This window comes from Pelophylax lessonae, assembly GCF_965119305.1.
Source record: "Pelophylax lessonae genome assembly, chromosome: 2".
NCBI lineage: Eukaryota > Metazoa > Chordata > Amphibia > Anura > Ranidae > Pelophylax > Pelophylax lessonae.
In genome coordinates, this window is record NC_138769.1 from 540,107,762 (window position 1) to 540,130,938 (window position 23,177).

Here is a 23,177-nt window from a genome sequence, read left to right on the forward strand (position 1 = left end):
ACCATGTGACATATCACATGACTGGAGACCAGACGACAGAGAAGCTGCCTTCACTCCCAGCGGGTGTCACACTGACACCGAGATGTGAATTGTGAATACACATGGGGGGGGCGCAGTTTGCCATCTTTGCTCAGGGCGCTGGATGGCCTTGTCCCAGCCCTGAGTGGCGTACATACTTGCCAGGGAGGGAGGGACTGTTGCCCCCATAGAGCGGCAGTGAGTGGCCAGACGGGATGCACCTCAATGTGTGGGTGGGGGCGGAGCCTAATGCTCCACCTACCCACCCTCCGCGTGGCGTGTAAGAGGGACTAACTTCTCCCCGGGACGGGTCTATCTATGTCGAGGAGGAGGAGAGAGAGGAGGAAAAGGGAACCCCCAACCAGGTCAGGACATCCAACAGCAGGTAGGAATCACAATTTTAGGTTACCACCCACTGCTATTGCTACAATTATAAATTAATAATTCCATTACATTTTTGCAGTAAATATATTTTTAACAAATATGGAGCACTTTGCAGTACATGAACTTTCACTGCATGTGAAATGGTAAATGAGTTTGCATTGGTTTCAGCATGTACACAAGTGCTCCATGCACGCTGAAATTAATGCAAACACATTTAACAGTTCACAGGCAGGGAAAGTTCATGTACTGCAAAGTGCTCCAAGCTTTAACCACTTCTGGACTGGAAGATTTTCCCCCTTAATGACCAGGCCATTTTTTGCAATTCAGGACTGCATTACTAACGGACAATTGCGCAGTCGTGCGACGCTGTACACTAAAAAAATTGATGTACTTTTCCCCACAAATAGAGCTTTCTTTTGGTGGTATTTGATCACCTCTGCAATTTTTATTAATTTTGTTATTAAAATTAAAAAAATCTAAATGTTTTTATCCTTTTAGGCCAATTTGGTTTCTGCTACATATTTTTGGTAAAAAAATCCCAATAAGTGTATTTTGATTGGTTTGCGCAAAAGTTATCACGTCTACAAACTAGGAGAAATGTCATTTTCATTTAATTCATTTTTTTTTTTTTACTAGTAATGGCGGCAATTGCGATTTTTAGTGGGACTGCAGCGGACAGATGGGACCTCTAACTGACATTTTTGACACTTTTGGGGGGACCAGTGACATTACTACAGTAATCAGTGCTAAAAATATGCACTGTTCCTGTACTAATGACACTGGCAGGGAAGGGGTTAACCCAGGGGTGATCAAGGTGCTAAATGTGAGCCTAGGGGGTGTTTTCTAACTGTATGGGGGGGGGACTTGTGAAATGACCACAGAGACATGCGATCCTAAATAGGAGGATCACAGGCGCTCTGTGATCATTTCAGAGAGAACAACAGTCTGCCGCGTGTGCAACAGCTGACCGCTCTTCTCTCTCAGTGTGGAGCGATCGCGGGGGCCCGGCGGCAATTGCAGCCACCGGCCCTGTGGATTGGCATCCCCGCTGCCTAGCAGGGGCCCCCAGGAGCACAAGCTTGCCCCAGGAGTGCTCCTGCGAAATGACGTACCCATACAAAACCACAAAATATACAAGTAGGCACTTTGTACCCACTTTTAAGGTACAGAGAGGAAGAGATGGAGCTCAAAAAAGGAAAAGGTGGAGCCTAATGAGGAAGGGGTGTGGTTTACAGATGACAGGGCGGGTCTGAAACATAATGGGGTGTGGCCTTCACAGGAAGGAGTGGGTCGTAGTTAAATTAGGGGGTGCACGGGTTTAGTCCGGCCTAGGGCAGCACAAAACCTAAATACACCACTGCCTGCAAGTACCTTTGTTAGTCTTCAAATTGATCTCCCTGTAGAGCCCCTTTGATCCTAAACTAAGGCTGCGCACAAGGCATTGACGGGTCTTCAGTTTGTTGTTTTCTTATAGTTTTATATTGGAGTGAGAATGAAAATCTTCAAAAATTATAATGCACACTTGTATTTGTTAAAGGCCTACTCCAGTATGCCCATCATGGCTGATCAGTGAGGCTGTCTTTCTCAATATTGGGTGTGTGATGGGGCACAAGGGAGTGTGGCCAAGCATATTAAAACACTGAGGATTTGTTGCTAGCGTAGATACCTGATGAAAAGAAGGCACAGACGGATGTTCGAACTGTACATTTTAATAAAACTTGAGATATGATGAGACATAGTAAGAACCCGCACGTTCAAAAAACGACGTACATTTTGCCACTTATTGTGGAATGTCTGTGACTGTTCTGTAATCACCCAAAAGGGGCTGGCCTGTTCAAATACTGTGTTCTTAATACTGTTCTATGTTATTCAATAACCCTCTTGTGATCCAAAAGAAAAGATAGTAGATTGTGTTGGAATTTTTTGTCTCTGACATATTTAAAAAATTGGCATCACATACTGTAATGTCATACTTCATGTCTTATCTCCGAATATTTCATTTTATATCATTTACAACTGGGTCATGTGCAAAAATTATTACAGTGCCAAAAATAATATGTTTTAATAGATTCATTCATTAATATTTGCATTAGCTAAATACCAAGAGAAAAACAAATTAGGTTAGAGCTGCTTTAAGCTGTAGGTCTCATGGGGGGAGAATCAGAACTGCTGTAGGCATACTAAGTACTAAGGAAGTTTCCACAGTGCAGTTGCCTTAATATATTCTAAGAAGAGAAATCAAACACAATTAAGCTTCCAGAACAAACTAATTTATGGACATAAAGATACAGTTGTTGGTCATTAACAAAAAAGCAAACAAGCGAATGATAACGGTATACTACTGTATATACAAAAAATCAACTGAAACCGTTAAACTATAACTAAAGGCAATTGTTTTAAGTTTTGGACAGAGTGGAGATGAATTAGGACACCTATTAGGTTTTTATTGCCGTCTGTGCCCCATTAAGGGGATTCACCCTCTCTCTTTAATCTGCTTACATTTTCATGGAAAGCAACAGTAAAAGAAAATTCCAAATTTTGGGTTGTCCCTAGAAAAAGATAGAGGGAAATCTTCCAATGGGGACGCTAGTTCTGGTGATCTGGGGATCCCCAACGAATTGCCATAATGTGCATGGATTTCCTCTCACTTCCTATTTTGGCTATGGGACATGAAGTTAAAGGTAAATTCCCACAATGGGACACAGATGGTGAAATGAAACCTAAGAGTAGTTATAACTCTCCCTTACTCCATCCAAAATGAGAAAAAAAAGATTTGCCTATAGTCAAAACCTTTTTACATAGTTCTGAATAGAAAAGAATGCCAGGTTTTACTGCTAAACCGGGCTTTATTATAGAGGAAACTGTAAGTGTAGATGCAGTTATAATTAAAGTTTTACTAAACCCAAGAGCCTGATTTCACTATATCTGGTCTCCCACAGTATACACTGGCTGTCCTATGAGGATGCAGGACCCCTGACCCTCTGTCTGGACAGTGCCGATTGGCCATGTGCTGATCACATGCACTCTCTCAAGAAAGAATATCCTCTCTACCAATACACACCAAACTGACGGGGTGGGGACGCTGACACTTGACACTGCCCTCAGAATTAACCTAATCTTGCAAGAAAGTTTTATCTTGCAAACGTTTTTCTGGGAGCTCTGGCAGTACGGGGGCACTGGAAAGGTAAGTATAGAATGCTTACAACGCCTGCTCCAAATTCAACCTGTTATTTTGCCTATTCATACTTATATTACAAACATGAAATCAAAGAGACTTACTGTAGCTCTGAGGTACCAGTTCTGGGTTTCTAGGATCTTTAATTGTATAGGATACATCTCCAATGTTAATAATATCACCTAAAGAAATAAAGCAGAAAAAAAAATTTCAATATATGAGCAGCATGCCTGAAAAAGGCCCAACACAAGAACAAAGCAATTTTTTTATGTCCAAAGCCTTTAGTTTACACCAATGTGTTGCATTGTAATCCATCTCAATACACTGCAGTGCATTAGGAATTCCACAAAAGTTGTAAAAAAAAAATAATCAAGAAGCACACAGAATCACATATGCACTACACACATCAGTGTGCATGCATTATGTGCACATTAACACACATGTGCTTGTGTAAATAGGTACAAATTCTATTGTGTGGGCCTTTGAACATGTGGGGGGGGGGCCCACATGAGGCCCTCTTTTTTTAACAGGTTGACCACCACTGTTCTAAGAGCTTAACTAAGTTATGAATGATTAGTATTGTTATTTTAATCAACAATGTTGAAATTTTACTTAAAGCGTAACTAAAGGCAAAACGTTTCTTTTTACAAGTAGTTTTGGATAGAGTGAAGAGGGATTAATAAACCGTCAGTTTTTATTGCCGTTTGTGTCCCTGTTAGAGAGATTCAGCCTCCCTATTTGTCTTGTTTATTGTTATCATAGTAAGTGAAAGTAAAAGAAAGTCCTACATTTTGCAATGACACTAGGTCAGTAATAGACGGGAAATCTTCTAATAGGGTCACTAGTTCTGGTGACACCCTGGAATTTCCTTACTTTGGAGGGATTTCCTCTCACTTTCTGTTTTGCCTATGGGACAGGAAGTGAAAGGAAATTTCCCATATGGGACACAGATGGCAAAAAACTGACAGGGGTTATAACTAGTGATCGACCGATATCGGTTTTTCTTGGCCGACACCAATAATTTGACAATCGCATATCGGTATCGGACGATATTTTTGCACATTTAAAATTTTGCAAAATAAACACAAATTTGGACAAAAAATCTGTTACTGAACATTTAAAACTTTATTCATTAACATTTTGAACATTAAGGGCTTGTTCTTCACACCTTAGCTGCATGAGAACTGATAGGAAAACTTCAATTGCAGGGACATTTAGTTTCACATTATTCTGATTGTGCATTAATGCATAATAAACTGCTGCAGTAGTGCACTCACTCACTGCAATCATTTTAATTCACTACTGCAGTGCAGTCAGTGCAAAACTGCTAGAAAAATAGATAGGCAACAGCTACACAGTGGATTGGACTAGAGTCAGTGGACTACCTCTGCAGTATGGCACTCACTGAAACTACTGCAGGTAGTGCAAAACTGCTAGGAAAAAAGCTAGGCAACACAACAGCTACACAGTGGATTGGACGGGAGTCAGTGGACTACCGCTGCAGTAGGGCACTTACTCACTGCCCTGTCGATGGGCTGTACCTCATCCTGGCAACAGGTACTAGGCTCAATTCACTAAGCTATAGTACATATGTTATTTACAATAACAATCATTTTTGGGCATGTCTCTTTTTTTAGCTTTCATCGCTCTCATTTCTGAAAATAAAATACATTTTGGCAAATGAAAAAAAAAAAAAAAAATGTACTAGACGCTACCGTATGATTAAAAATGACACAGTGCCTACAATTAAAATGCTTAGTGAGCACCACAGCAGAATGCCCTCAGCATAAAGTTGCTGTCTCCATTTACTGTGTGCAAATACCAAAAATATAATTATCATTAAGCAGTAACTGATCACATAAGATAATATAATTTAGTGATATATTACATTGTAATTAGCTTAGGCGTAAAGTATATTGTATGTTGTAGATTAGAAAGATTAGTAAGATTATACACATGCCAAAAACTGTTGACTGAGTGATTTATTTTCTAAGCAGTTTCAATCAACCAGGATAAAATCCTAAGCAGGAATTTTTTTGGTGGCATTTAATTATCACTGGGTTTTTCATTTCTTACAATAAAACAAAACAAATGTAAATTAAAAAAAAAAAAAAACTGTTTCCCTTACTTTGTTATAACATAAATAAATAATCTTTCTTCATAAATGTAGGCCAGATTGTATTCTGCTACATTGCATTGGTAAAAAAAATAACAGAAACAAGTGTATATTATTTAGAGGTCCTAAAACGCCGTAAGGGTCCTTTCACAGGGGCGATCAGTTTTTATTCTCCGCTCCAGTCCTTTTTTTTTTTTCACGGAGCGGATGACACTTGTGTCATCCGCTCCGTATGTCCGCATATCACCTCATCCGTTTGCGGATGATATACGGACATAATGTATGTCTATGGGCATTGCGGATGTCAGCGGATGACACCGCTGACATCCGATTTTGCTTCCTTTACGTTTTTTGAACGGAGGAAAAATAGGGTTCTGTTCCGTTCCAAAAAACGAAACAGAACTGAAAGGAATAAAATCGGATGTCAGCGGATGGTATTCCACTGACATCCGCAATGCCATTGACTTACATTATGTCCGTAAATCATCCGCAAAAAAATAGGATGATTTGCGGACATGGGGAGCGCCCGTGTGAAAGGACCCTATGGCAGTAAAAACACCCCATCCCAGGATATTTCGTAGGAGGCATTTAACCAAATTTTTGGGGAAATTAAATTTGTTTTTTTTTCCACTAAGTTGTCATTTTAACAAACTATTTCTCACACAAAGCATATTTAAAATTACAACCCACAACGCATTTTGCTTCTCCTAAGTTTTTGTAGGACTGTTTGCTGCCTATACACAGAGATGCCCCAAAATCGAAGAGGCTTTTATTGAGCATGAATTACACACCTAATTTCATGAATGCGTATCACATTTATGCAGTCTCTGGAGTGCCAGGGCAGTAGAAACACCACCAAATGAGCACATTTGGAAAGCAGAAACCACAAGGTTTTTCTAAGATGCATAGTGAGTCTTTTAAAAAAAAACATAATTTTTTGGAAGAGGAACAAAGAAGATTAAATTATACTAACACACAGAATGAACATACTTAGAATTATACCCCAAAGAACATTCTGTTACTCCTTCTGAGCATAAGGATTCTACACGTGTAAGCCTTTTTAGCTGCCTAGATACAGAGGGACCCAAAAATCCAAGGAGCACCTTTAGGGTTTCAAGGGGTATAAAACCATGCTTACACTTACCAGTAATGGTATTATTTCAAGAATCTTCCAGGACTGCTACTTGAGAGATAATTGGCTCTGCCTTTAACAGGAAACACAAACCAGAAAGAGATTCAAAAGCCCTTCCCTCCCTCTAAGTTGCTGTAAGTAAAGAACCCCCACCAAGATGGGAATTTTTAAATTAAAAATGAAACCATTTCAAACACCATCATTTTAAACCATAAACATCTAGGAGGGATTATGGCCTATGTCCTGGAAGATTCTCTGGAAAACTGTTACCAGTAGGTATAACCATGTTTTAAACAATTCATCTTCCAGGACAGTTACTTTAGAGCAGTGGGTCGGGACCCACTGGTGGGTCGCGAGCTGCATTTGAGTGGGTCGCGATGAGCTGGAAATCACTGAGAGCGGGCCTGCATAAATTGTCCTGTGCGAGTCCGTGCAAATTACAGAGAGCCAGAACAGTCAAATCACGATGGATTCAGGACCCCGCCCATGCAGTTTATGGAGGCTGGCATTTCCCACGAGGAGGATACTTGCATCAGTGAGTACGTATGTGGGCTGATATGTAGGATTTATCCATGGGGTGCAGAGCCAGCTCTCCTCGGCCCTGCTGGCAGCAGCAGTGGTGGCTAGACTGGCGGCGGGATTCTCTCAGCTATAGCGGACAGAGACAGCAGCCTTGGTGTCATAGAAGGACCAGGTGGCCTGGCGGTGTCAGGAGTTCATGGCAGCTTCTGTGACCCCAGTAGAGGATCTGAAGGAGAAGAGCCAGGACACCAAGACCAGCATAGAGCTCCTCATCATGGAGTCTCTGGGTGAGGATTGCTGGGCCCTGGAGAGGGCAAACAGGAGCTTCACCTTCACTGTGGACCGCTGGGAGAGGAAGGAGGGTGAGTGCTATATAGCCTTATATTTATTTAAATATTAAGTGTATTCAAAAATAAATTGATTAATATTTTTAATTTAACATCCCCCTCCCTTTAAAATATGCATTATTATTAATATTTGCATTTATATAGCGCCAACAAATTCCGTAGCGCTTTACAATATTCAATTACAAGCAAGCGGGTCCCTAAAAATAACTGTATTCAGAAGTGGGTCTCGGCCCAAAAAAGTTTGGGAAGCCCTGCTTTAGAGGATAAATAAGTAAGCATCCCTGGGGGGAGGGGGGCTAATGTTTGCAATGCCTTCTTTCCAAAAGGGAACTCATGACAACATTTTAAAATTGTAGCGCTTTCTGAAAGCATGGCTTGAGGACCATAATGCAGCATTAGAGATTTCCTTTTATGAAGCACTTGCTCTCTTTGTTCGTGAAGTGGACATTGACCTTAAGGAGTGAGCTCTATTTCTGTCAGGTAGTAACTGACCAGAACTGATGAATGCTGACATAAGAGTCTCTAGGAGGCACTGAGCCCCAGATGGGACCACTATATAAGACTAGAAGTTGGATAGATCTTTGTCAATCTAATTTCCAGAAAACCCAAAAGAGCCACCACCTGCACCTTAAGGGTACTGGGCAAAAAAAGCTTTTTTAATCCTTCCGGGAGTTTTTTCAGAAATGTAGGAAATGAATGTGAATGTATGGCAAATCTTTTTTTGCCAGAAATAAAAACGTGTTTCCAAACTTGAGTGTACAGTTTCTTGATATTCATTTTATGATAAAGGTATAAATACCACTTTCCAAACACCCTCTTTTCTGGAGAATCCTCCTCTCAGCCTCCAGGCCATCATGAAGAAGAGCCGAAATTTCAGGGGGAACACAGGTCCCTGTGATAATAAATCTGGACAACTGTGGAATCCAGGGATAACCAACTGCCAGAGACTTCATAGCTGAGATAGAACTGCCTTTTTGGACCCATGGGGCTATCAAAATTACTTCTGCTTGGTCCTGGATGATCTTCCGAAAATTAAAAATCTACTTACTTGCCTTTCACCTATCTAAGAGGACCAGGTAGATGGTCTGTACATACAGTCTATAGTAGAATAAATGTTCACATTCTAGTGTCAGTTGTTTGTTTCTTTGAAACATAAGGCATATTGCATGGCACTGCACAGGTTAATTCATGACCTCCGTATGTACGCTAAAGACTGACATCTCCTGTAAAGAAACTACACGTCCCACAATCCCTGGGACTTTGGTGCAGGTGAAAACTAAATGGTAATTAAATGAGATTAGATTAGGTGTACCTGAAAGCAATTACCAGAGTTTACTATGCTGGAAGAGATGTGCTTGTTTCATAAAACATTTGTGATCCACACAGAGCAATTAGAAAAACATGAATGACCCAAAAGAAGAAGTCGCTTGTCCCTATGGTGAAATAGGGACAGGGTAGGTAGGTGTATACATAGATGGACATAGATGAATCAATTAGCCATGATACTGCAAACTGCAGCCACCCACCACATGTGAATTCACCATTACAAGGTAAGGCAAAAAAAAAGACAAATGACAGTGTACAATTCAAGCATATCAGTTTGAGGAAGAGTAACCATTATAAAAACCTTTATGCAAACTAGATCAAATCCTAGTATAAGCAGGATATATTTCTCATACAAAATTTGCTATACAACCTCCATATACTTTTTTTTATTTATTAACTTTTTTTTAAAGAAGAATTTTCAGGTTTCATGAGAAACAATAATAGTATTATGAGAAAAAAAGAGTCAAAAGTGACATACCATAGGTACCAAAAATCACTGTAACATGACAGTGCACAGGTGACAAAACAAGGTAGCCCGTAAACAATTTTCCAAGTAATAAAAACAATAACTGGGGTGACCCACACTGAAACAAACTCCATATTCTTAACAGGCATGACTATCTTAAAAATACAATGAGGAGAAAAGCCTTGCAGCCTTGCTAAGAGCCCAATACCTAAGGCAACAATCACAAGGTAATTAAAAATGGGCTTATCTTAGGAAATGCAGCTTTGAAAGTAGAGATGGACCCCGATCTAGCATGGCTTCATTGCTGCCTGATGGCTCCCAACTTAGCTGCATTAATGGGGATTCATTAAGAGGCTTGCTGTCTGGGCCTTGCTAACACACTAGAACAGTTTAAAATTCACAAATTGACCACATTTTAGGATAGCAGACAGCCCAAGGTATATCGAGTCTTTCATATCTGTTTGCCACAAGTTTTTAGAAGGTTAAAGAGGAAGTAAACCCTCCTCTGCAACTTTTACCTATAGGTAAGCCTATGATAAGGCTTACCTATAGGTACTGTAGATATCTCCGTTTAGGAGATATTTACCTTACATGCAGCCAGTGACATCACTGGTGCATGCGCTCTGAACGAACGGCCGCTGGTGGTGTTCCTTCAGAGCCCCGTGCCGTGACCGTCGGCTTCCGCGCACGTGCGCGGGAGTGACGTCACCGCGGCCCCGGCCAATCAGATGGCCGGATGCCGCGATCCCGGAAGACGGGGGACTGAACATGTCGCCCCTCATAGAGGTAAGCAGGCGGCACGGCAGGGGCTCATTCTAAGGTAAGTATTTCATAATGAGCTAGTATGCGATGCATACTAGCTCATTATGTGTTTCTCTTTCAGTTTAAAAAAAATAAATAAATGTTTGGGTTTACAACCTCTTTAAGACAGGAATTGAAGATGTAATCAATAGTCAATGATTAGATACATACATGAATAAATACATAATTAGCAAGGTTTAAACAACTTAAAGCGGTAGTATCCCGCTTTTTGGCACTTTAACCTACAGGTAAGCCTATAATAAGGCCTACCTGCAGGTACAAATAATATCTCCTAAACCGGCACGGTTTAGGAGATATTTACAGTGCATGCAGCCGCTCGCGCGAGCGGCGCATGCGCTCTGAAGGTCCGGGGGGACCTTCAATTAACTTGCCGGGAGCTTGCCGGAGTGACGTCATCGCGGCTCCGGCCAATCATCGCGCCGGAGCCGTCTCTTCTGGCCAATCACCGCGCCGGAGCCGCCGAACCCGGAAGAGACGGCGAGGGATCATGGCAGCGCCCGCAGCGATGTCCGGGGGTCCGTGTCGGGGCTTCGTTCTAAGGTAAGTTACACATAATGGGCTAGTATGCAATGCATACTAGCTCATTATGCCTTTGTCTTGCAGGTTTTTTTTTTTTTATGTTTTAGGGTTTACAACCGCTTTAAGGACCGAGCCCATTTCTGAGCCCCGGTTCACACTTGTGCGCGTGCGGGGTTCGCATGTAATGTCGGAGCGCACTGCTCCGACATTACATGCGATCGGCTGTGCGGTGCGAGTTTAGCCATACAGTTTGTATGGCTAAATTCGCACCGCAGCCGCTCCAAACACGCACAGGGACCCTTTTTTCTAGCCGCATCAGGATCGGATCGTACAGCGGTTCACACTTGTGCAGCCTTCCCGCACTCGCATAAATGTGAACCGAGGCTGATACATGTTGTTTACAAGTTAAAATCAATATTTTTTTGCTAGAAAATTACTTAGAACCCCCAAACATTATATATATATATATTTTAGCAAAGAAGAGAATAAAATGGTGGTTGTTGCAATATTTTTTATCACACAGTATTTGCGCAGCATTCTTTCAAGCGCCATTTTTTTGAAAAAATACATTTTCCTGCACACCCACAGAATGGCGACAAACTACGGTCAATAAAAAATCTCCATAGGCGGTGCTTTAAAAAATTTTTAACGGTTACCAGTTTAGAGTTACAGAGTAGCTCTTTTTTTTAACCACTTTACCTCTGCTCACAGTAATATTACTGCGGCAGAGTGGCTCGTTATCGTCTGACGACGTAGTACTACGTCGTCAGACACTCCCCCTTCTGGGCGGTGCTTGCGCGCCGCCGGAGGCTCGCTCCCGCTGTTTTCATTCACAGCGGGAGTCGGGCCAGGGGAGGAGCAGCGGCGATCGCCGCTGCTCTTACCCGATCGTCGGGGATCGAGTCTGGAGATCCGCCCGCTGTGTGTAAACACAGCGGGCGGATCTCCATAGTGACAGGGAGTGACAGATCGGACTGTTCAGCATAGCTGGACATCCGATCTGTCCATGACTCACTCAGTCACCTCCCCCCCTACACGTCAGTAAGCACCAGGCATACATTAACCCCTCCCTCTCCAATAAAATTAACCCCTTCCCTGCCAGTGTCATTTTTACAGTAACAGTGCATATATATAGCACTGATTACTGCAGTAATGTCACTGGTACCCCCAAAAGTGTCAAAAATGTCAGTCAAGGGTCCGATCTGTCCGCCGTAATGTCGAAGTCCTGCAAAAAAAATCGCAGATCGCCGCCATTACGCGTTAAAAAAAAAAAACACCAAAAATGACAGAAATCTTTCCCTTTGTTAGTAAACGCAATAACTTTTGCGCAAACCAATCAAAATACGCTTATTGCGATTTTTTTTACCAAACATAGGTAGCAGAAAACAAATTGGCCAAAAATTTTTAAAAAAATTGGTTTTTACATCTTTTTTGGGGGGAATTTCATATAAAAAAATGTTAAAAATATTGTTATTTTTTCAAAATAAACGCTCTTTTTTTGTTTATAGCGCAAAAAGTAAAAATCGCACAGGTGATCAAATACCACCAAAAGAAAGCTCTGTTTGTGGGAAAAAAAGGACGTAAATTTCGTTTGGGTACGGCGTCGCACGACCGCGCAATTGTCAGTTGAAGTCGCACAGCGCCGAATCGCAAAAAGTGGCCTGGACGGAAGACAGCAAAATCCTCCGGTGGTAAAGTGGTTAATTATTGCTCTTGCGATCGTGGCGATACCTCACGTGTGGTTTGAACATCGATTTATTTTGCGGGAGCGACTTCTGTATAGGTTTTCTTTCGTGCGCAAGCTCACAGCGTCAGGGGCGCTTAAAATTTTTTTTTTTTTCCTATTTATTTTATTTATTTTTTTAATTTTAGCACAGGTTTTAAAAAAAAAATGTGATCACATTTATTGCTGTCACAAGCAATGTAAACATCCCTTGTGACAGCAATAGGCAGTGACAGGTAATCTTTATGGAGGGATAGGGGGTCTAAAAGACCCTAGACCCCTCCACTGCACTTGAATGTGTTCAAAATGCCGAAAACAGCATTTTTGAATACTGTCACTTTTCAAATTCGGCGCCTTTAGCCGCCGAGTAACCCAGACGTGACGTCATGGATGCCGCTTCCCGGTTACATCATCAGAGACCCGATCAAAGCCAAATCCGGCTTCGATCGGGACTCCAACCATCCGGCGGACGAGCAGGCTGGTTGCTCAGGTCTCCCAATGGGACGAGAGACTCAGGCAGAGCCACGGAAGGCAGCGGGAGGGGGGGCGTCCCCTCCCGCTCACTGGGGTAACAATCGAGCGGCTCTTGAGCCGCATCGGCCATTACTGCCTGAAAGCCCACCGCCGGCTCTAAAAAAAATGGTACCGGATGATATGATGCCTCTAGCTGCAGGCATCATCCCGGTACAACCACTTCTTGCAGCCAATATAGGGCTACGTCGGTTTGCGGAAAGTAGTTAAATGAAGTACATCTAGTTCAGCCAATAGAAAAATAAACAGAAAACCTCCAAATGCTGAATTTTATACCCACACTTGATCCAGAGGAAGTCAAAAACTTTATAAAGCATGGTTCAATTAGCTCCAGCAGGGGAAAAAAAATCCTTCCTGATCTCAAAGAAGGGAAAACAATATTCCCTGGATCAACAATCACCGGCATTATTATCTATAACCAGTTTTGTTTAATCAGGAATGCATCCAGTTCTTTTTAAAAACAATCTACTGAGCTGTACCTCAAAAATTTGGTTCAAAGCAATGAAAACACACTACTAAGCACACAAGAGGAGAAAGCTAGTACCAAATAAAAAAATTCTTATAAATAGCTGCTACTATAAAATTAAACTATAATTCAAGTCCATAACTGAAAAGGTTAAACACACCACTCTAGTAGCGCTTCATCAATAATGTACACATGCTAAGAAAGAAAAACACCCAACAGCGGTTCATGTTTATATCCAGTCCATCACATATAGGTGATAGAAAATTCTCTAGATGAGTGACATCAGTGAGATATTAATATAGAATTCTGCTCCGTGAGTCCAGTCACCAGAAACACACCAAGCGGATCCCACTCCCTTTAAATTCAACACTCAATGGAGAACAATATATACAGGCAATTGTTCAAAGTCACACTTGAGGTTTCCTTAAGGGGTTGGTAGTCCGCGAACACTAGATCAACATCAAGCACTGTTTCTCTTGTTAAAAACAAAACACTGCATAGCATAATCCCATTCGTATCCTTTTTTTAATCAACCGTCCCCCTTTTAAAATCACATTTACAAACAGAATAAAAAACAAGCATTTAAAAACATCAACAAGCAAGGCTGTCAAATATCCACCTAGTGTCTGCAACCGACATCTCATTAAAGTCGTTCCTAGTTATGTATCGGTGTCCGTCACCTCCGGCGGTGTGATGACTTCCCGAGCTGATGCGTTTCATCATTATGACTTCATCTGAGGGTGTGGCCATACGGCACAGAAGACCGGCTTATATAAGGTGCCTACTGCAGCGATTGACCCTTTGTTGTCTAATGCATTCAGATTGTCGGCGGTAATCACTAAAGAGGTCAAGCCATCTGAAAATCTTTGGATGCCATTATAGGTTCACCAAGGACATATCACATAAATACTTCACATAGTGATATAACTATAGATAGAACAAGCACTTTTCATATATTCTGACACTCAGTTTTCTTACATTTTTACATTAATAATAATAAATGCTGCAATCCAAATATAATACAAAAAACACTACCTAATAAAACTCATGTATGAAACATACAAGTATAAAAACTTGCAAAATGCCTAAAAATAACGTAATTTTTGTAAAATCTTACCTGTAAAAATTCCTCCGACAGTCGCCGCCTCCTCTAAGTCATCACTGTTGGGTATTGACTTCCGCTCCGCAGAAGTAGCTAGGCATAAAGACTTAGTCAAAAGAACAAAGGCGTTTGCATATACACACCCATGGGGGCTGTCCCATCTGGTCAATACCCCCCTGCAGTGACCACTCCCAACTCAGTTTGGTAGCATAGCAGTAGGTAATAAGAAAACAACCCCAAAAGAGGGGCAGGGGCGGCGATTGTCGGAGGATTTAGAGAAAGGAATTTTACAGGTAAGATTTTACAAAAATTCAGTTTTCTCTTACGTCCTCCGACAGTCGCCGCCTCCTCTAAGTCATCACTGTTGGGATGTCCCAAAGCAGTATAGACATGAGGGGTGGGAGACGCAACCGTAGAAAAGGCAACGCAGTACCCACATCAGAGAAAGGAATCTTACATGCACAGTAAGAGAACCTGCTGGGCAACAGAAAACAATGCTCAACAGGAGCAATAGCCCAGGAAAGCAAACACCAATAGCCAGGGACCCAGAAAAAAACAAGGGTCCTTCATGGCACTGCCACACTGAGAACCTTGCGGCCAAAGGAGGCATCAGCTGACGCCAGAACATCTACTTTGTAGCATTTGGAAAAAGTGTGCACCGACGACCAAGTAGCAGCCTTGCACACCAGGGCCACCGAGGCCCGATGCCAATAGGCCCAGGACGCACTCACAGATCTGGTAGAGTGCGCCTTAACAGGGAAGGGTGGAACCCTTTTCTTCAAAGCATATGCCTGTTCAATGGTCTGTCTGATCCATTTGGCAATAGTCGCTGCAAACGCAGCCATGCCCTTCAGAGGTCCCTCAGGAAGGACTAAGAGGGAATCCGTCTTCCGAAAGGATTCCATAGACGACAGGTAAACCCTGATCGCCCTGACAACATCCAGGGAATGCAGAGCCACCTCCTTAGGATGCTTAGGCTTCATACAAAGCGAAGGCAGGACAATGTCCTCATTAATGTGGAACTCAGAGACCACCTTAGGAAGGAAGGAGGGATGCGGACGCAAAACCACCTTATCCTTGTGAATCACCAAGTACGGAGAACGGCAAGATAACGCCGCCAGTTCCGATACACTGCGAGCCGAAGTGATCGCCACCAAAAAGACAACCTTCTTAGACGGCAGAGGTAACGATATCTCCCATATGTTTTCAAAGGGAGCACGCTGCAACACGGACAGAACCAAGTTCAAGTCCCATGGAGGTAAGGGCTCCTTCCTGGGAGGAGCCAAATGTCGCACACCTTGAATGAAGCGCGAACCAGGGAATAAGATGCCACAGGGCATTGGAAAAGAATAGCCAGTGCGGACACCTGGCCCTTTTTAGTGGCCAGCGCCAGGCGCTGGTCCACCCCAGACTGGAGGAAGGCCAACACCCTCGACACCGAGTACGAGCGAGGGGAGAATCCCCTGGACTCACACCAGGCGAAATAGGCCTTCCAGGTACGGTAATAGATTTTACCAGAGGAAGTCTTCCTAGCCTTGACAAGGGTAGGGATGACCTCAGGGGAGAGACCCCTGTCCCTCAGGACCTGGGTCTCAACAGCCAGGCCGTTAAAGCCAGCGACTGTAAAGTAGGATGGAAGATCGGACCTTGTGACAGGAGATCTTCCCGCATTGGCAGCCGCCACGGAGGCGCCACTGCCAGATGAACAACGTCGGCGTGCCAGGACCGGCGTGGCCAGTCTGGCGCCACCAGAATCACCAGGTGCGGTTCCGAGGCCAACCTGCGGAGGAACCTGGACAGCAACTGAATCGGAGGAAAGGCATACATCAGACGATACTGATGCCAAGGGGCTACCAGCGCATCCGAGGCGTCTGCCAGAGGATCACGCGTTCTTGCCACGAACCTTTCCACCTTGTGATTTAGACGAGATGCGAACAGATCCACGTCCGGGGATCCCCACTTCGTACACAGCATTTGGAAGACCTCCGAGTGTAGGGACCATTCCCCCTGGTCCAGGGTCTGGCGGCTCAGATAGATAGTCGGCCTGGCAATTCTCCACACCCGGAATGTGAACTGCTGAAATCGCCGGGACATGAGTCTCGGCCCAAGACAAAATGTCGGTCACCTCCCGGGCCGCCCGGGCACTCCTGGTGCCCCCTTGGTGGTTGATGTAAACCGCCGTGGTAGCATTGTCCGTCTGTACCCGAACAGGACGCCCCCGAAGATGGTCCGACCATTGGAAGAGACAGAGTTTTATCGCTCTCAATTCCAGCACATTTATCGGAAGGGAGGACTCCTCCTCGGACCAAGTGCCCTGGGCAGACAGGTTGCCCAGGACTCCACCCCAGCCCGACAGTCTGGCATCCGTGGTAATCACCGTCCACAACAACGGACGGAAGGACACCACAGAAGAGCCAATCTGGTCTGACGACTCAATGAGACACTCAGATCCAGGGACTGAGGTAGCCTGTCCCACCTGGCCAGGATCTCCGCTTGAAGAGCTCGCGTGTGAAACTGAGCAAAGGGTATCGCCTCGAAGGCCGAAACCATCAACCCCAGGCCTCGCATACAGGTCCTGAGTGACGAGGACAGATTGTCCCTGAGGGACCTGACCTCGGCCTGTAAGGTCCGGAGCTTGTCCTCCAGCAAGAACACCTTCGCCTGAGGAGAGTCCAGGATCATTCCCAGATAGGGAAGACGAACCGATGGAGACAACGTCGACTTCTGGACGTTGATAGTCCAACCGAACTCTTGTAGCGTCTGCACCGTGGAGGACAGATCGGGCAGAAGGTCGTGGCTGACACGCGATCTCAGAAGAAGATCGTCTAGATACCCCAAGACCACAATGCCCTGTGCCCTCAACAGGCCCAGAACCGGCGCCAGCACCTTGGTAAAAACCCTTAGAGCCGAAGCGAGACCGAAAGGTAACGCCACAAACTGATAGTGGTCCTCCGCGACAGCAAACTGAAGGTACCTCTGGTGACCCTCGAAAATGGGGATGTGCACATACGCATCCTTCAGATCTATCGAGGCCATACTCCATTCCAAACTTTCGAACTCGCACGAAGCGGTTCAGCGCTTTCAGGTCCACAATTGGACGTACTTTGCCCTCCTTCCTGGGTACAGTGAACAGATTTGAATAAAAACCTTGAAACCTGTCCCGGTGAGGCACCGGGACAATCACCCCCTGAGCAAGAAGGTCCCGCAACGCTTGGTGCAGATCCTGCAGACGCCCAGGAGGCAAACGAAGATTTGAAGCAAAAAATCTGTTCCCTGGTCGGGTTAGGTATTCGATCTTGTAACCTGATCGAACGATTTCCTGAACCCACCTGTCCGAAACCCGGAGCAGCCAAGGTTGGGAGGAAACAGCGCAAACGTACCCCCACCCCGGAATTGGGTGAGGGCGCCCTTCAGGCGGAGGCGGACTGACCTGCCGAGCCGGCATTGCCCGACTTCTGCTTGCCCGGCCAGGGCTTCTTCTGGTTACCCTGGCCCTTGAAGGGCTTGCCCTTCGATTGGTTCCGAAAGGCACGAAAGGACCCCTGATTGGATCGAGGCGCCGAACCCCGCTTGCCACGAAAGGACTTGTTCTTCGGGTTCTGGGGCAGCATAGTGCTCTTGCCCCCTGTGACGCCTTTTACCAGGGTATCCAACGCCTCGCCAAAAAGTTGAGAACCAGCATAGGGAAAATCAGCAACTGTTTTCCGCGAGGACTGGTCAGCCGACCAGCTCTTCAGCCAGATTAGTCGACGGTTAAGTACCGAGCCACTAGACAGGCGTGCTGCCAAAGGGGCCTCATTTAAGGCCGCATCACACAAATACATGATTCCTTGGTGAATTTGATCCACCATATCCAGCCGGGCAGGTGGAACAGCATCAGACACGAGGTTTCTCCTAAGCACCTTAGTCCAATCAGCCAAAGCCTGAGCCACCAAAACGGACGCGAAAATGGGTTTGAGCAACGAGCCCGCCACCGTATAGGAATGGCGTGCGAGAGACACCAACCGCCGGTCCGTGGGATCCCAAAAAACCGGGGTATCCTCTGAAGGAACCAAGGTAGCCTTGTTTAAGACTGCCACAGTGTGATCCACCTGCGGAGGCACACACCATCGTGATTCCGTAGCCGGCGCAAAAGGATAAAGCAATTTGAACCGACTAGGTACCAGAAATGGACGTTTTAAAGTGCGTCACAGTTCATTAACAGTGTAATGAAACTCAGCGGGACAGGGAAAAAACCTGCGCCGACTTGCGGGTTCTGTGAGTCCCAAATGAGGACACAATGCCCGGAGGACTGGGCTCATCCTCCAAATGTATTGTTTCCTTTAAGCCCCGTACACACACGCAGATCGTCGTCATACAAACGTCGGCGGACGAAAGATCTGCCGATTGTATGCGTGTTAGTATGGTGCCTCCGACAGATGTCTGCACACAATCCGCGGACAAGAGTCTTTCTTGCAAACATGAAAATTTTTGTCTGCAGACACCAGAACGGACGATTGTTCGCCTGTCAGTACAGAAATCAGCCGACAGACCGCAGATTTGCAAGACTGGGCATGCTCAGAAAATAAAAAACACAGGGAAAGTTAACCATTACATGACATCACTTCTGCAGTCAGCTGAAGTCAGTGGACAAAATTCTTGTGCTGTCCTTGTGCTGTCTTTGCACTTTTCAACAGACACCGACATCCCAGGGAGAAAAGACGAACATTTGTATGACGACGATCTGCGTGTGTGTACGGGGCTTTACAGAAACAATCAACTCATCCATGGTCGTGCGCTTTCAGGCGACCCCGGGGAGGAAGTATCAATTCAGCCTCCCCCTCAGACCCCAGCGGGTCCAAGGATGAGCGGGACCCTGAAAAGGGCATGCTCGCTGCAGCAGCCATATCACCATCTGAATCAGAAGAGAGAGACAATCTGGACCTCTTCTTAGCAGCACGTTCAGCCATCAGCATTTCCATATTGGACACCAAGGTCGCCACTACAGCGGCCAAATCAGGTCTCAGAGGGGCCACAGGAGAACTGGGGTCCCCCACCAGAGCTGGGGGGAATTTGCTGTCCTGAGAATCCATTGCTCCAGCCGAAAAACCCCGCTGCGGCCGCACACAGTCTGCACCCCCAACAAGCACCGAAGTGACACAGGGAAGGGGACCTCCAAAAACATACAGCACCGCTGCGCATGCACAAGCGATCCCTGCAGGGACCGCATCAGGGAGTCACACAGGCACAGACATGGGGGACCACAGCAACACAGGACTGCCACCCCAGACAGAGGCCCCACACAGAAGTACTTACCTGTACCAGATGGCGTGGGGAGCCTCTCAGAACGGAAAGCCGCTATCCTCATCTGACAGGGAGTGCCGTTAGCCAGGGACATGACACTGCAGCATCGCAGATGTGTCCTGTGAGGTAGCCACCTGCGAGCAGGGATGGGTCGTTCATAGTGCCAGGACGAACCTCGGCTGAACGCTCGATGGCGGGCTGGGGGTCCAGCTGACCCTCTGCCCTGGAGAACCAGGGCGGTCAATCCGAATCCCAGGACCGCATGATCCATCTTCATCCGAAGATCCGACTAAAAACTAAAAGCTGACAAAATAAACAGCTAGTAAAGTAAGAAAAAAACTGACATTTTCAAAGAAAATCAAATAAAAGATTAGTTAGGCTGAGACTGTAGCCCCAGCACAGGGAATCCTAACTACTCCTGACGCTAGGTAGAAAGAAACTGAGTTGGGAATGGTCACTGCAGGGGGGTATTGACCAGATGGGACAGCCCCCATGGGTATGTATATGCAAACGCCTTTGTTCTTTTGACTAAGTCTTTATGCCTAGCTACTCCTGCGGAGCGGAAGTCAATACCCAACAGTGATGACTTAGAGGAGGCGGCGACTGTCGGAGAACGTAAGAGAAATATATTTTATATTCTATATGCTAAGGCACTAGCTCAAATACAAAATTTGAGAATACAAATAACCATAAACAATATGTGTATAAATATAAAAACAAATCCATGCAATCAATGTTGATTACAAAAACAGAAAATAAATAAACCAATATAAATAAACAGTATAAAAGTCCTAAAAGTAGTAAATATTTATGGAAGGCAAAATCTTCAAATCCACTTCTTCCTTTCACCACATGTGCATTAGTGATGCATGCTCTTCTCAATTTACAATGCTCCACTCAAATGATGTGTTCCAACACCTAATATAAGAGGGGCCACTCACCAGATAGCTTTGGGCCACCAGGACCCTCACCGCTTAAGTGGTTAATACTAAGCTTAGTGTATAGAGAGGAGTGTAGAGTGGCATCTACTTCCTTTGCTCTTATGTCCAAAGCTACCAGCAGGGAAATCCCAGAATGAGAGAACAATAGTCGACGACTTGATGATGCCTTTCCGGTGAAATGAATTGAGGTCTGACCAGTGGCAGAACTTCCGAGTCCTTTACTGACATCACGTCCAGCTCAGAGAAACGAACGGCGGTGAGGATTGCAAATAACCAGGCTTTACACAGTGGGTGCGGCTCCATGGCACATGGAAATGTGAGTGTACTGGGACATGTTTTTTAATAAGCTATCTTTTAATAAGGATATTGAAGGATTACGTCACAAGGGGCGGGGTCTCATGGTGATGTCACCGGATGGCCACTCCCCATGGCTATACAAGATCCAGCAGAGAACAGAGCTGGCACGACGACGGGAGACAGGGTTGGAGGAGAACCTGGTCGCCAGCGGAGAAGACAGAAGCAGTGGAGAAGACCAGAGGAAGTAGACCAGAGGAAGTAGACCAGAGGAAGTAGACCAGAGGAAGTAGACCAGAGGAAAAAGACCAGAGGAAAAAGACCAGAGGAAAAAGACCAGAGGAAAAAGACCAGAGGAAAAAGGGGAACCGGCAGAGAATGGAGCTAGCACAATGACAGGAGACAGCGTCGGACGAGGACTTGATCAGCAGAAGAGAAGGCAGCAGCGCCAGAAAAGACAGCAGCGGTGGAGAAGACCTGATGAAGAAAAGCGGGGAGGAGAAGACCAGAGGGAGAGGACCAAAGGGAGAAGAAGACCAGGGGAAGAACACCGGAGATAAAAAAATAGAGGGAGAAGATCGGAATAAGGTTTTTAATACAGGACTTGTCAAAACCGTCTCTTGTTTTTATTTACACTACACTGCCTTTTTTGGGTTGAATGGGTACAATGTACCCCATATTCATTTACATGGGGGCGGCCGGGATCTTTTGGGCCGCCCTGTTAAAGGGGGCTTCCAGATTCCAAATAAGCCCCCTGCCTGCAGACCCCCACAACCACCGCCCAAGGTTGTCATGAAGAGGCTCTTATGCTTTGGGGTGGGGGTGCCCATGCTGAGAGTGTGTAGCCTGGTATGGTCAGGGGGAGCTCAGTCCCCCCCTTTCCTGACCTGCCAGGCTGCAGGCTCAGAAAAGGGTCTGGTATGGATTTGGGGGGCGCAAATTTTTTTTTTTTTTCCATTTATATTGGCCTGGGGTTTCCCATCAAGATCCTCAGAGCACAAGTGGCATGCCACAAGTCGGATGATAATGATATGACTTGGATACAACTTCCATTCAAATCAATGGGCTGAAAGTCGGATCAGTTAAGACAGCTCTCATAGGGACCCATTGATTTTAACAAGTTAAAAAAAAAAAAAAAACACGATTGGCAGCATTAGACATTTTTGCGGCTGTAAGGCCAGTCCTCAGAACGCGCTAGCCCTGCTTTTTTTTTTTTTTTGCAGCTTGAAAAACGCCTATGCCACTTACAGCTCCTAAGAGCCTATGTGTGCATGAGGCCATAGAATACCAATGAGAGGAGTTTTTAACCTGGGGAAAAAAAAGAAGAAAAAAAACAACTGACACTGTTAAAAGCAGCTGTAAAAATGCCCTGTGCATGGGGACTAAAGGTGTCAGTGACTTGTCAGCACGCTTTGTACTTCCAACAAAGAAAACAGCCTTATCCCAAAACATTTGAGGTCTTCTTGGAGGATAAAGAATTTTTTTTACTACTTTGTCTCCAAAACTGGGGGCTTTCCTATAAATAAAGGTAGGACTATGGCAGCGCTTGGCTCAAAACTTTGCCCATGCAGAGAACATGCCAGTGTTTCTTAAATACAGCCTCTACTTTCCTACACTGTGAATGGAAGTTAGAGATGAAGCCCAATTCCTGGTTGTTGTTAATCGTTTTTCTGTTTTTCTCCCTAAAAGTGTTACTAAACCCAGGACCTTGCATTCACTATATCTGGTATCCTACAGGACACAGAACATGGAAAAGCAATTATTTTAGTAACTATAAACTGCTAAATACCTTTTCTCTTCAGCAGTATATAGCAGTCTTCTGACTTCTATCAGTGTTAACTGAGTATCAGTTAAAAAGGAAGTAAACCCTCCTCTGACAATTTTACCTATAGGTAAGCCTATGATAAGGCTTACCTATAGGTACTGTAAATATCTCCTAAACATGTACCGTTTAGGAGATATTTACCTTACATGCAGCCAGTGAAGTCACTGGCGCATGCGCTCTGAAGG

The 23,177-nt window shown here is 44.9% G+C and overlaps 1 protein-coding gene across 1 annotated transcript in view; it reads right to left on the bottom strand.

Annotated features, from left to right (window-relative positions):
* Positions 1 to 23,177, bottom strand: part of VWA8 (von Willebrand factor A domain containing 8) — a 668,510-nt gene that overhangs the window by 632,504 nt on the left and 12,829 nt on the right. The window contains exon 3 of the mRNA XM_082247613.1: positions 3,682 to 3,759. Coding sequence (XP_082103739.1) covers positions 3,682 to 3,759 — 78 coding nt within the window. The remainder of the gene's footprint in view (positions 1 to 3,681; positions 3,760 to 23,177) is intronic.